Genomic DNA, 15055 nt, shown 5'->3' with positions numbered 1-15055 from the left:
GGTCCTTCATTTCAACTCCCACCAAACAAACACCAGTCTCTAATAACACAACTAGAACAGAACAAAATCCTCTCCAGACATGAGGACAAAAGCCACTTTCACTTTTCCCCAGTACAGCAACCTGACTTCACCACCTGATAACCTGCTCCTAACCTCACAGTTTCTGCTCACAGCATAGACAACAGGGCTATGCTGAGTAAGGCAACACTTTCAAATCCAGAGCATAACAATGGCAGTCTGCAGCTTGCCATTTCAAAACAAAACAAAACACACAACAAAAACTATAAAGCATTTATGTAAATAGATATCAGGTCTTCATAACTATAGTAAGACTCAAAGCTGGAATGGGGCATCATTCAGTAGCAAGCAAAAAGAATTAAGGTATGAAAGAAAAGAAACTAAAAACACATGACAGCTAGGAAACAAAAAGGCGTGCATGAGGGGAGGGGAAGATGGAGGAGTGAATAAAGTACCTGAGACTTATAGGTTTCAATCAGCCCTTCGTAGTTCCTGAGAGATGTCTTGAGGTGCTGCACCTCCAGATGTGCTTGGTTCAGTTTTTCCTCCATTGGGAACATACTAGCCTGGAGTGAGAAGACATCTTTTCAAGAGGCAGTGCTTGGAGAAGGACAAATTGCTCTAATCCTAATCTCTGAGGGCAGAGTCTACATGAACTAAAGGATAAAGTTTTCTGCTGGCATATACTGGAAGGACCCCTTAACATCAGTGGAAATTCATTGCCTTCCCAATTATTCTACTCTGTTCTAAATTAAAATACTTTTACATTAACTGCAGTCACTGGACTAGGGTCACGCTCTGTTTGAACTGAAACTTTTGTGGGAATACGCATGCCGATTACCTACCACATAAATGGATAGTTACCGGAGGAAATAGCATGTGCCTGGAAAACAATTGCAGGAATCTTGCCGTTCTGGAAGCTGCAGTTCAAATCTCCAGCATTAGGAGATGTTGAAGGGGAAGAGTGGCAAATGCTTTGCTGGAATGGTTTACATAGGATGGATCTTGCTGTGGCCTAGAGGTACAGACCAGATGACCTCAAGGTCCTTCCCAGCCCTACTGTTGCATGGTTCGAGGCTCATCTCTAATGCCACACAAAATAACTGAAGGATAGAAAGGACTATTTGAACCCCCTGCCCAACCTTTTCCTGATCTTTTCTCTCCAATTTTAATCTACCACATCTAGCCAAGGGATGAGAAAATGAATGGTAGATATAATCAATCCAGTTACATTCAGATACAACTAGGTGTGACATCAATTGGGCCCAAAGTGGATACATTCCTTTCTCTATCCAGAGGGGAAACAGCAATTCATGCTCATTTCTCCCAACTCATTCCAGGATCATTAGTGTTTCAGCTTCACAACAGGCAGATTCTGACCTTCAGCCTTTCATTCTCCATTTTGAATGATGTTGCCTCCGTGGCTTGTCGGTGCAGTTTCTCTACCAGAGCATCCCTGTCTTCCCGCATTTTGTCCTCAATGGTGCTCTGCTGCTCCAACAATTCTGTAATACGGCTGCCATGCAAAGGGCAAACTAACCATTAAAGGACACAGGGTTCACTCACTCACTCTACCCACTGGCTGGCTACAGAAATGTCAGGCTGGTTGTTTCAAAGACAAACAGGCTAATACAATCTGTCTCTGGTTTCCTCCAGTTCATCTGTTACCCTAGGGAAACTATATGCAATAATACTGATAACATTTGATATGCCCTTCTGCCCCCCAGAAGTCAGCATTAAGTCATGCTACTTTGCCATTTCATTCAAGCATCTCAAAGTGACTTACACAAAGTAGTCACACTTGTTTGTGTAGTTTACAGAACAGCTAGCAGGCACAGGAATTAAGCAATTCATGAATTAAGGTGGCAGCCAGGAGCAGGAATCTGGTCTTTTTTGGCCTTCAAATCCTTGCTCAAGCCACTACAGACGCTGTGCCTTCAGTTTTCACATGAACAGTTTTATACCCTATCTTAAAGGCTTGACAAGTCCATTTGTGAACTGTTCCTCATACTCTGTCCTTGCTGGCTCCCTACACAGAGGTTTTACCTGTTCAGCATGACTATCTCCACCTCCAGGTCCGTTTTGTCCTTTACCACTTTGTTATAGCGGCTCCTCCACGACTCCAAAGTAGACAGTGCCTCGGCAACATAACTGTCCTATCAAACAAAAATGAGGTGGGATGAGAGGAACAAAACAGAAGGTCAGGGGGGAACACTGGTATGCAGAGGGTGTGCACCAGGGAGGGAGATGAGTGTGAACACCTCAGACTGTACTCAGGCTCACCTGCAATATTTGTATACCTTTCCTTTCATTTTCCTCATACCTTTCCTTTCCTGATCCTTACCAAATGTCATTTCTTCAACACCATAAGTATCAAGGGAAACATAGGCATCCTTTTTGAAGACTGAATCCAACATTTAGAAAAGCAAAGCAAAACTAAAACCCTGCAAGTGACTGTGGAATCCCAAATCTCTAAAGAAAACCCTTTTGTGCTTTTCAAGTATTTTTCATGTTCTTTTCTGCTTGGTCTTACACCTCTTTTTCTGCCTTTTTCTTTTTTCATATAGCTTTCAATCTCTTTCTCTCCAGGGCCAAGTCTAGTTTTGTCAAACTTCTATTCCCTGGTCTCAACACCTCCAATTTGTACTTGCATGAAATAAAATTTCCATTTTCATTTCTACTTCCTCTTCTGCCACATTCCTTTACTACCATAATTACATTCATGATTTCAAGCTAAGTTACAGATACTAAAGCTTAAAAAATTCAGTGTTTAAAAAAGGCCCTGCCTTTCAGCTTAAAAAAGGCCTTGCCAGCTCTAGTCTATTCTCCTTTACTCTGCAAAAGCAGATGATGATCAGATTTGCTAGTTTACTACATGATCTAAATTTAAACACATAAGAAGTGACAGTAAGTACTGACAGCAAAGAAATCTGGTTGTTCTAAAGCATACAGCAAATGGACTGAGGCCATGGTACACACATAAAACTCATTAGATAAAAGCAGCCCCTCACCCTGGGGCTGGTATCAGAAGTCAACAATTTGCTTTTGCATACGCTCTCACACACTCTCAAGGAGGGATTCTTTCCTTCCTCCTCATGACCAACTACCTTTTCTGCTAGCTGGATGTTCAGTTGTTCAGCATATTCTTCACTGCGCTCTGCTCGCTCCTTCTGTGCACGTATGGCTTTCTTCAGGGCCTCTTTATCACGTTCTGCCTTCTGCTTCAGCTCTTTCAGTTGCTCCATGATATGTTCCACCTCCGCCTTATGCTGAGTTCCATTGCGCTCCAAGTTCTGGAAGTGGGGAGAAAAACACAAACCCCACAAAAAGGGCACATGATATGTGGAATACCCTGCAGAGCAACTCATCTCCCACCTGCAAACAGTGGGACATAAGTCATCAAGGAACATGGTCCAGCGAGGAGGTACTGTAATCCTACTTCAGTCTACTCTAACACTATGCAACTAATACTTCAAGTGATGAGATAAAACAAGGTTGAAAACAGCTCACACTCATGCATAAGCAGAGGGATAGGGAAGAGGAGGGGGAAAGGCTGTGACACTGTACTTTCAGTCCTAATGTATTACATTGTATTGCTATATGCCTAAACAGAGTATTCTTCCTTCATGATTTTTTCCTCTCATGGTGTTAGTACATGCAAAGGGCAGAGATTTCATTTTCATTCTCAGTTAACAAGGGGAGCACCTCCTGGGAACCAACTCAGGCAGCACGTGCCAAGAATAAGCAAAGGTGGAAGTTAATTGTTTGGTTCTGAATTTTCCTACATTAAAAGGCAAAGGCCTGAATGTGAAACTGGTTTGGGTAAGTATCATTTCACTTCCCCTCTAGTCTGACTTTGGGGCCAATATTCTTTGCTATCGCCAGAAAGGTTTTAGAAGAACTCTTCTGCTTTGCAAGAGTACTCCTACTTCGTGCAGTAACCTTCATTCCTAACAGCTGCTTAAGACATACCCAGTCTTCCAAACTTTCAGTTTTCCTAGGAAGACTTCCTTTTCCTTGATGTGCATCTCCCTTGGTTCATATCTACATATAACCTCATTGCTCAGTAAAATAAAAGCCTTTCCAGATGTCTAAATTTATGGAAATGGTTACACAAGCAAGGTAATCCTTCATGGCAAGAGTTTTTTCCAGACAGCTAAGAAAGACTTTTCCTTCTTTTCCAATTCTGTTTAAGCAAGAGTCATCTTTTTTAAACATCCTTCAACCAACTACTTCATATTTCACTTAAAGAAACTTCTAATGAAAAGGTAGTCAACTTAAGCCTGTGATTTTACTTCACACGTGAGAAAGCAAAAGTTTAGCTATTACCTAAAATTATGGAAGAAAATGTGTGTAGCAATGGTGTATAACTGTCATGAGTTGATGCATGTCATTTACTGGATAAGCATAGCATAGAACAGACTATGGCAATCATGCTTACACACTGAATTCAGATGATCAGTATAAAGCACAACTGGAGAATGGTGAAACAAAACCAAGTTATACCACACCTACCCGGATCTGGACAGCCAGACGGTTATTCTCAGCTTCTTTATTTCGCAGCTGTGCCTGTAAATGGCCTCTCATAGCTTCCATAGATTTGGACAGTTCACATGCCGTCTTCGCTTGGTCCTAAATAGAAAAGAGTTTCCCCACCCACGTAAGCTATGGAAACAGACAGGGCATTTCCCACCATACATCAGTTCAGGGCTCTGCTTTGCTAAACAGCTAAAACAAGAAATATTGGTAAGAATGCTTAAGACATTCATTTTCTTGGTTGTGGGAACAGAAGCCAGCCACCTCAGTCAATACAGGCCAAGTTAGCTAGTGGGTAACAGCTCTGAACAGAGAGCAGAGGGGAGGCCAGGAAACAACTTACACAGGTTTGGCTTTGAGGTACAAGAACAAACGTTAACACAAGAACAAAGCAGCCCGCAGGATCCCTAAGCCAAGTATTGTGCACTGAGATCTTGATGAAGGGTACCGTTTTCTGCTTCATATCCATAAGCCCTGTTTTTTCTCCCTCTTATGCCCTCGTTTCCAGCTGTTTTTCCAAAACACATTCAGAGTTCCTCCATCACCACATTTGACCACCATGCAAGAACTTTCTCTAGACCAAAATACCCCTTGCCTCCATTGCCCATTGTCTTCTCTGCTTCCTAAGCAGGGGGGAGGACTGGATTTGAAAGTGGGGGAGGCAGGGCATAATGGGACCACAGGAGAAGGAAAACTGTTGGGGCCCAAAGGACCTACACTTAAGACTTGCTACAGGCTTGTCTCTGCCTCGGTACAATTTAAGACCCCACCAAGCAAAGTGCCCTAAGCAATGCTTAGGGAGAAACCCTAGGAAACAGCCTGTCCTGAAGTAGCATCTGTCATTCATGTGCATTGCCTAAAACCTTTATGATGGGCACTTAATACAGTGAAAAACAAATCCAAAATTGTGAGTGGAAATAAGGAAGATGTCTGTAAGGTTTCTTAAACAAGCAGGACCCACAATATCTTAAATTAATAGTTCCTTTAGATTCCAGACCCACAAAATTTGCTGTTCCAAGACTATTTGAAGAGGAGTAGGAAGAGAAAAGGGAAACTACCTTTTCTGCCTGAATCTGAATAATAAGAGCATCCACCTCCTTCTCTTTCTCCTGTAGCTTCATCTTAAGTTGCTGGAAAACAAGGGAAGGAGGGGGGAAAAAAAGACACGTTGATCACAAGAAACAACAGGATTGTTGCCAACACAGTAAGGAAGGGAAATAACTGCACCCCTCTTCAAGTCTGAGCTACAGAACTCTCTATTTCCATCATCCCCAGTAGCAACACCAGCTTGCATTCCACAGGCGGAAGGCTCTAGTGGAAAGACAAGTGCTCAGTACATGTTTTCTATAATAAAGGGGGTGTCTAAGAATGGCAATTAAGTAGTGGGGCTTCGTTTTGTTAGATGCTGACTAAGCCAGTGGTGTTCAACTTTTTGATGCCACAGGCTGAATGGTGTGGGACTGGCCCGCAGGCCGGATCAGGGCCCTGCCCCACCTCCACTCAGCCCCATACTGCAGAATTGGGTCCGGCAACACCTCCACAGGCAACACCAGTGTGCCCAGATTGGCTCCAAACCACCTCCACATGCTAATCTAGTATGCTAACTGTCCCATGTGGCTTCCTACTGGTCTGGAAATCTGGCAGTAGGAGGTGGCAACTGCTGCAACCACTCCTCTGCCACCAAATTTTTAGACTTGTGGGGACCTCTGCAAGCTGGATGGCATGGCTCCATGGACTGGATCTGGCCCACGGGCTGAGGAAATTCTGCCCCAGACAGCTCACTATAAGCTTTATGACTTTCCTGATGCAGATATTATTTTCCCAATTTACCTAACAGTCTGGCCATACTACCCTTGCTTGCCTCTAGAGGCAGCTGGGTTACTCTGAGAATAAGAACTGAAGGACTAAACCCTAAATTGTTTCTTGAATTTTTAATATTTTGCACCAGCAGGCATCAACAAGGTAACTGGTGCTTATTCTTGCCACATGAAGCAAAGATATTAAAAACTTAGAAAACCTAATTATTGTTCATCCACTATAACTATACTGTTGCTGTGTCAGAGACAAAGTTGTGTTTTACACATGGGTCTGAAGGATGCCGTTCAAAACTAAACACTGTACAACTTATGAAAGACAATCCTCTCTAAAACATGGAGGGTTGTTAGCCCACAAGCATCTCTAAGCCCAGTGAGAGGCCAATGCAGTCTTCATCAGTTGAAAAGGTATCTTTATAGCACCTCTCACCACACCAGGCACCGTATCTTGAAGAACAAACAAGCAGTCTTCAAAAGTGCTCGGATTCTGTAAAGCTCTACTTCTCCACTCTGTTTAAAGTTTTTTGGTCCGCATTACCGCTTTCTCTGCATCCGAGTCAGCCAGCCTCTTCAGCAGCACCCCTTGCTGTTCCAACAACTTCTGTGCATCTTTCTACAAATGAATCAACAAAGAAGCTTGTATGGAATCTGCCCCAGGAGAATTTGCCTTCTAAGACAAATCCAAGATCTACATACGTTCCTTAAGAAGGTTCTGGGAAAAATATCTACTTCCCAACACTGAAAAAAAAATCAACCCTGCTGAGAATCACTGCTACCTTTTTAGTACTAGCCAACAATGTCATTTCCCTACCCCCAGAATTTCCATCTTAGAAAGCCCTTATTTGTATCTCCTTTAAGCTAGTCAAAGAAGTACTGAAGTGTACAACGATGATTAAAGTTCTTTAAAGGACACACGTGGCATTAAACAGTTCCTTTAATGGAATCATGAGTGGCTGAGAAAACTGCCCCAGGACTGTTCAATTTGTACTGCTTTGTGCAAGGCCAAACTTCTCTAAGCAGTACTGCTCTTGCAGCTTGTCTAGCATTTACAGAGCCCTTAACATTTTGACACTACTGGTAAAACATTAGAGGCTGCACTGGAGATCTCTCACGCACAGGTATAATTGCTTCACATGACAGACTGACTTGACTGTGCTGCCAGGAGCCCCAAGAGGAGACACCATTGTAACAGTACATAATTGCTTTTATCTATATAACGCGTTTCATTTCATAGGCTGAGGAATGGTTCTTTTATACCAATAAAAGCTCTCCTTTGCCAGTGGAGCTGAGTCTTCATTAAAAGGGTTTGGTCACCCTTAGCATAACCAATAAAGCACTCCTGGTGCAGACACTTGCCTAAGCATCACAACATCCCTATGGGGAAGAGGTTACCCCTATTTTTCAGAGCAGAAAACGGAGGCAGGAGGAGGTAAAGAGGTCACAAAGCATATCAGAAGCAAAGGGATGAGCAGAAGTCACTCCAACCTCTGGTCTCTGACCCCTAGACCCTTTCCGCCCATACAGCCCCTGCTCACCTCCCGGTTGTGCTGCTCTCTAAGGAGCTCTCGGAGCGTCCGGTTGGTTTCTTCAAAAGTGCTCAGTTTCTGTAGCAACAGTTCCTTTTGTCTCGTCAGTGTGTTAATATCCGAGCTAGTCATGTGCTTCTCCTAAGAAACAGACATGGTTATATTGTGCTGCAGCACAAATTCTAGTACCTGGAAAGAAGGTACCAGAAGGACTATACAAAACACTTGAAGCACAGCAAAACAGCCTGATTGTGTGGCATTAGCAAAAAGGAAATCTGCAGGATGTTGGCTAGTGAACTCCCATATGTAAACTCGAGTGGTTTCAGATCTCACCTAGTCTGGGTTTTAGATCACGGGACATGTGAGGTACTGTCAGACACATTGGCAAAGAAAGGCAAGGAGGCTTTTTTTGTTTAACCACCAAACCAGCCTTCTGTAACAGCTACAGCATAGGAACAGTGAAGCAACAATGTAGCAAAGTGAACTAATGCCACTACCTACATTTTTGAGTCTCCCAATTGTGTCTTTCAGTGCATGAATCTGTTTGGCTGCTGCAGCTCCATCCATTTCTGTCTCGACTAACTTGGATAGCAAACACTCCTTCTCGTGCTGCAAGTGTCTCTTCTGCAGTCTGCAAAAGCAATACAGCCATCAGAAAAAGGAGAGCCCCATGCAGCTAAGGATGGGGGTGGGGAAAGAAAGAAAATCTGTACAGCTTAAAGAAAGCATTGTATTGGGATTTCTGCTCCAAGTGAAAATGAGTAAAACCCACAAATACTTAACATTCATTACTTTTAATTGCTGAAGGTAGGTTGGGATAGGAAGCAATAAATCCTTTACAATCCTTCCACTCTTCAGAGAAATGAAAGTGGACAAATCTGTGAGTTATAGCAAAGCAATCCACATTCTAAGCCCTAAACCACAATACTATAATTTCTCCCCAGACACTTGTGCCAGTCAATGGTAACAGCCGAACAGAGAGGACATCAATACCCACAATTAAACCAACAAAAAACCCTTCAAAGAGAAAAAGGAGGAGGGAAGTGTCTCATAAAAATCTTCCCAAGCCTTAGACATTCTGAAAGTTTCAGGTTTTTTGTTTTTTTACTTCAGCATCGGGGACAGGGTGAGAGGTCACACCACCTAACATACATGTCTTGCCATTTTCCACTCAGCAAAATGCAAGGAGAACACAGTGTCTTGAAAGCAAGTACTATGTCAGCAATACAAGAGATTTTCTACTACCACAAGGAGATGCCAAGGCAAAAACTGGAGAAAGAGGACAGTGCTGCATTGTTTAACTGAAAGCAGGTAAGAACACATACGTCTCAAAGAGACTCTTGAGCTGCTGAGCCCTGTCCTTGGCCACCACAGGAAACATCATGTATTCCTACCCTTAAGCCCATCTCCACCGTTTAGTCCACACAAGACAACGATATACCCTCTAGTTTCCATCCAAGTTTATTCATGTGTTCTTATGTCAACATGGCCCCTCAGCAAAAATGGCATCCTTTTGGACATTCACTCCTCTGGTGTATTAACAGACTGTAACCACATCTTCCCCCAGATAAGAGACTATGAAGTCAATTTATCTGAGGATGGGCAAGGAAAAATGGCAATTCTGCAGGGTCCTGGGCAAAACTGTTAGCCAAAGTCCAACCAGGAAACATTATGTCTAAAAGGATACTTAGGACTGGAAAGGACTTCTGAGCCCCCTGCACTGCTCTGCAAATACTATTCTGTTGTGTGAGCACAAGGGAGTTAAAGCTACTTTACACAGTAAGATCTTTTTCTTCCTTCATGCGCTCAATATTACGTCGGAGCAGTGTATTTTCATGTTCTGTCTCCACCAGCTCTTGCGTGACCTCATCTAGCTCTTCCTTCTGCTCCTCAAGGAGACGCTTTGTCACTAGCCTCTGTTCTTCCTGTTTCTGCACCTTTGCCTAAGGAAAGAATATTTATGCAGAGCTTCAAATAACATTTATGCAGGTGATTTTACAGAGGTATACTTGGTTCATATCCCTCCCCACCACACCAGCAATGCACAACAGCTGTGAAACTGTCAGGTGGTGCCGCTACACACTGTTGAAGAACGTGAAAGGCTAACTTGAAGATAATTAAGGCAGCTGACCATGAACTTAAGTTGTAATTTAGCCAGTGCTTCAGGCCTAATAATTTCACTCAGAAGAACAGACAGTAGAGGCCATCTGACTAACTGGAAGTTTAAAACTGGTAACATGAATGAGGTTGTGTGTTAAGACTGAACTGCTTAAATATACCCCAAATTCAGTCTGGTTACATCCCATATACGTTCTATCTTACTGCATTTGGCTTAGAAGACTGCTATTTCTTTAAACCAGATGACTGACTCGGTAGGGTTTTATAGCATAGATAAGTGTTTGCACTTATCTATGCTATAAAAAAATTGTACAAGTCAATAGCTAAGAATCAACTCAACTAAAGGCCCTATATTTGTTCACACTTTCCTTGAAATTATGATGCTCTGTAACTGCAAAGGAACAGCAATTTGGATCATTTCCACTTAACATCAAGGTAAGCTGAAAGAAAGGGAAAGGTCCATACTGATAGGGACTCCTGGCACTCCTACAGATCTGTATTTTTTAAATTTTGCATTTGACTCTTCAGGGAGAGTTATTAAAATGTACTGGAGGACCATTTAGATTACACAAGAGAATGCGATGTCACTGAAATGTGAAGTCTGGTTGTCAGCCAGGAAGAGCATAATTGTTAAACAAGAAAAATCCCTGAGAATGGGACAGTATTTTAAGATAAAACTTTCACTTTTGGGGATGACAATACCTTATAGATTTTAGGCTCTGGTGGGAGTGAAACTGAGGCAAAACATTAATCTGTGGCAAAAAATAGTATTAAATCCATAACAGACCTTATCATTACTAAAATTCCTTATTCAGTCTGTAGTTGAGAACTAACAACTGAACTTAATGAAAGCCACCTCATTAGCAGATTTCTCTAGTGCAGTGGTTTTCAACCTGTGGGCTTCCTTTTAACCTTAGGCTATGTCTAAGAAGTCTGCAAAAAATAACTATGATCATTCAAAAAAAATATGTGAATACCCACACTTACAATTCAAAAGTGTCCACATCTCCATTCAAAATTTCTTAGGGGTTCATAAATGCAAAAAGTTGAAAACCACTGCTTTAGTGCAAGAAGCCCAATAAGTAGTTCAGCCCTTCTCCACTCCATTTAGATTGGTCCCTGAAACCTAGGTATTAGATGGGCTGCACTTTTGCCCTTTCATCAGTTGCATTTTTCATGGTTGCACTTCTGCCCTGTATTCCAGTCTTTACCTTCTTCTTACCAAGTTCCCTTCTCCTTCAGTCTTACTCTGCCTCATCTGCAAGCCCCTGCAAACATCTCAGGGTCCTTAGCATGGCTCTCTCACCTCATTCTTAAGTGTTCCCACTACATTCATCAGGCTATCGATCCTCTTCTCATATTTGTTCATTTTGCTGTGGATGGCATCCTCCTCATCTGTGGAGAGGTCACTCAGACGCAGCACTGAGAGCAATTTTTCTGAGTCTGGAGGTGTTATTTCCAGGCGATGTGTTGGTCCCTGGCAAGGAAGTGATAATGGAGAGCATTTTTAAAGGAGCACACAGCATTTTAACATCAATCCTTCCAAAACCAATATAGAGACTATGAGGCATCTCTCAAAAAAGTCTAAGGAAGAAAAAACTACAGGAGTCCTACCAATGTCAAATCTCAAAGGCTAGTAATACTGAAAAATAAGCCAGCCTTTATCCACCAAAACAACATGTACAGGAATTAGTTTGATAGTCTAGTATGGATGGGGGAGTTAAAAAAAATTAGGAGATCAAGTTCCAAGTCAACAACAGATGGGAATACAAGCAACAGAGTTCATTCAATCCCAATAGGACAGGCAGCAATACCCATTGCTTCCTAATAACCTCCCTGTACTTAATACAAGGCAAGGCCTTTTAGATGAGGGGAAATGAAAAGGAAAGGGGAATTTATTTGGCCTTGGAAGTTTAGGGGTTATCAGGAAATAAAGGGGCAGATAGCAATATAAAAAATAGACACAACGTGAGTTCCAAGGTCAGACTCTATATAAATAAAATTCCAATAGCCAAGAATGATTAAAATGACTGTCAGGTGGCAGCAGAAATCTCAAACAGCTCCCTCCAGCCTAAGGCTACTCCTTCCCTCTCCTAATCTCTGTTTAATGTTACAATCCATGTGCCCAAAAAAAAGTCCACTCAGCCAAACCTCCCACTTGTAGGTGGACTCCCGGACAGATGTTTTGCCTGGGGGCATCCAGGGGACCTTAGTTTTCACTCGGACGCTTCGGCGCATGTTCACGGTATCCCCTTTCATTTTCTGTTTGTGTTTTTGCTGAAGAAAGAGAGAGAGAAAAAAAAGAAGGTAAACCACGTAAGACTTTTTGTAATCAATTACACTTTTAATACTGAAAAAGTTAACAGATACATTCATACAATAATACCACAGAATGCTCCACATGGTACATCAGATCAGAGAGCAGTTGTTGACAGCTCGAAGTAAGGCAGTGCCAAGCACAAAAAATGGTTATTGCTTAGATCAGAGATCACATAGCCAGAATGAAAGCATTCTTGCTATTTGTCAGCCAGGGCTTTTATGACATCACTTGTAGCTCTGCTTTTATGATGCAGAGAGAGCCTTGGCTACAATATGAAAAAATGATCTGGTTGCTCTCTCACACTTTGGGGAGTTAGCTTGCTTGAAAAATATTACAAAGCCCTAAGTGAAAACCTCCTCTCATTTCTCTCCTTTGGGCATGTTTTAAATTGCATTCAAGACGAGTGCTTTAAAATACAGCACCTTGGAGGCTGGACATAACTTGAAATGAATCAAACTGGGTCTGATGGCTGTAGCTCGGGGTGGGCAAAATGCAGCTCGCAGGCCGGATGCGGCCTGCCAGACCATTCTATCTGGCCCATGGCGCCCCTAAAAAATTTACAAAATATTTATCTGCCCCTGGCTGCTTGTCAAAACTCAGTAAGTGGCCCTCCGCCCAAAGTAATTGCCTGCCCCTGCTGTAGCTGAATCAAGACAGCTGAGCTGCAGAAAGTGTTCCAACGAGGAAGAGCACATGAAAGATGATCCAAGATCTTACACCAAACCTTAAATGACAACTATAGAGAAAACACACAGCAAAAAGTCATTGTTAAGCATTAAGCCCTCTTCCAAATAAGCTTCAGGGAAAGCTTTGGAAGAGCCAAAGAGAAGATACTGCCAAAATACTATGTTAGGTACCAACACCAGCAAGTCAGTTGTATGCAAAAGTACTAACAGAGCCTCCTTGCCAATGCCCAGGAGACAAACTTTCACCAGATCAGAGAGAGCTGTCTGCGTGCCCAAAGATGGATTTGAATCTAGATTTTTTTTTTAGTATCTTTCAATTAATCTGATCCAGGTGAAATCTGAAATGCCTAATAAATTCTCTCTCCACCAGCCTTTTCATCAAGCAAAGAGATGGGCAGAGATCTGGCAAGTTTGTCAAAAATTTCAATGCAAAAAAAAAAAAATGCTCAATTTTGCCAGGATCTGCATCCAGAAGCAGAGTACTGCCCCAATGGCCATGCCCATTTGATTCAGCATTAAAGTCTTCAACGAAGAATGGTGATAGGCTACCTAATAGCTAAAGAGTGTGGGTGTTTTTCAAGCTCCTGGTTCTGCCACAATTGATTGGGGTGTTCAGTCACCCACTTAACATCTCTTTACATCTGTAAAATAGATGGGCTCTCACCCATCTCACGATGTGGGGAGAGGAGAGTTGAAGTTTAGATGTTTGTAAAATGTTTCAGAATGAGGGAAAAAGGCACCAAGAAGGAAAAAGGGGTTATCATGCAACTATACCCTTACATATAACAAGCACATAGAAAATGTATAAGGTCAGTCTATTTATAAGATTTCTTAAGCATCGCTTAAAATTCACAGTGAAATGAATGCAGCAAGTCTTATTTTTCTAATCTACCATCTATACATTCAGACATCAAGTGACAGAAACAGACCTTGAAGATTCAGTGGTGCTTCTTGGACCTTTCAATTTCCTGGCCAATAGCCCTAACAAACACCAACTGCACACTCCTACCTGGCTTTTTGCCGGTGTTGTTTTCTGACCCTTTTTTATATGGACATGGACAGGGGTGTTTTCATCCACATGAACGTGCAAAGGGGGAGATGAGGAGCGGTTCTTCATTGTTCTTCTTCAAACGGGAAAGGGCAATACAATGAAAGGAAACCTGTGAATAAGGAAACTGGAAATAACAACAATTCCTTGCACCCCAGACAAGCTGGACAACTGTCTCTAGTCACTTGTCAGACAGCTTCAACTGCTGCAGCGGGTCAAGGTATGCAAGTCACAGTTTGAGCTTCCTTTCAGTGGCACCTGCTGTTCTGGATTACATGCAGCCCTGGTGTAAGAATACGAAGAATAACTCCATTGGTTTCTATTTAACGAATGGACAATTCTAGCCATTCATTTGTACTGAGTGTGGCTGGTACAGAGAGTGCAACAATAGAGTTGGACTGGTAGAGGATGTCTGTAAGAGTCAGTGGAGTTTGAAGTCTTAGAGCATGCCTACAAACTAGGGGTGTACCAACAGAGATTCTGGGGGCCAATACCAATAGCCAATTTTTAAGAGGCATATCAGCCAATACTGATCTGATTTCCAATACAGCTGCGTGCAGCTAGTAAGTCTGTTGCGGTGAAGAGGGGAGGGAAGGGGCCTGGAAGGGGCAGATCAAGACTCCTACAGTGAGGGAGGAGTAGGGCTGGAGCAAGCACTGCCCAGCCAGGGTGGGGCAGGGAGGATAGAGCCGCAGCTCATCTGGGGGGCACAGAGCGGGGGCTCCCATGGCTACACACACACACCCCTGAAGGGCACAAGGTAGGGGGCATGTGCCCCCAGGTCTGCACAGGGTGCGAGTGGGGTGGGCTGCACTGCAGCTGCAGGCTGGGGCGGTGCCAAGCTCTTCCTGGTGGTGGGGGGCTGGGCTGGGCTGGGCCAGGCTGCACTCGGGGTGGGCAGCAGCAGCATTGGGAGAGGGTTACAGGGGGAGCAGCAGCCCCCCCCCCCAAATTTGCTGTAGCCCCCAACCATAGCCCCCTCTCCCAGT

At 43.1% G+C, this 15055-nt stretch overlaps 1 protein-coding gene across 5 annotated transcripts in view; it reads right to left on the bottom strand.

Annotated features, from left to right (window-relative positions):
• Positions 1 to 15055, bottom strand: part of ODF2 (outer dense fiber of sperm tails 2) — a 27419-nt gene that overhangs the window by 11432 nt on the left and 932 nt on the right. For 2 of the 5 annotated variants that reach the window (XM_019510584.1, XM_019510588.1), the window contains exons 2-14: positions 14028 to 14178; positions 12164 to 12289; positions 11319 to 11489; positions 9671 to 9837; positions 8396 to 8525; positions 7904 to 8035; positions 6907 to 6981; positions 5613 to 5684; positions 4534 to 4650; positions 3126 to 3311; positions 2065 to 2174; positions 1399 to 1534; positions 474 to 584 (exon numbers count right to left, since the gene is read on the bottom strand). In XM_019510584.1, coding sequence (XP_019366129.1) covers positions 474 to 584; positions 1399 to 1534; positions 2065 to 2174; positions 3126 to 3311; positions 4534 to 4650; positions 5613 to 5684; positions 6907 to 6981; positions 7904 to 8035; positions 8396 to 8525; positions 9671 to 9837; positions 11319 to 11489; positions 12164 to 12289; positions 14028 to 14135 — 1641 coding nt within the window. In that variant the 5' untranslated portion in view covers positions 14136 to 14178. Of the gene's footprint in view, positions 1 to 473; positions 585 to 1398; positions 1535 to 2064; positions 2175 to 3125; positions 3312 to 4533; positions 4651 to 5612; positions 5685 to 6906; positions 6982 to 7903; positions 8036 to 8395; positions 8526 to 9670; positions 9838 to 11318; positions 11490 to 12163; positions 12290 to 12398; positions 12438 to 14027; positions 14194 to 15055 lie in introns of those variants that run through there. The other 3 variants (XM_019510586.1, XM_019510585.1, XM_019510587.1) reach the window with 3 other exon arrangements.

The sequence above is a fragment of the Gavialis gangeticus genome, unplaced genomic scaffold, assembly GCF_001723915.1.
Source record: "Gavialis gangeticus isolate Ggan-Ray unplaced genomic scaffold, GavGan_comp1, whole genome shotgun sequence".
Classification (NCBI taxonomy): Eukaryota; Metazoa; Chordata; order Crocodylia; family Gavialidae; genus Gavialis; species Gavialis gangeticus.
Note: the sequence above shows the minus strand (reverse complement) of the source record. Positions and strands in the feature narration are given on the sequence as shown.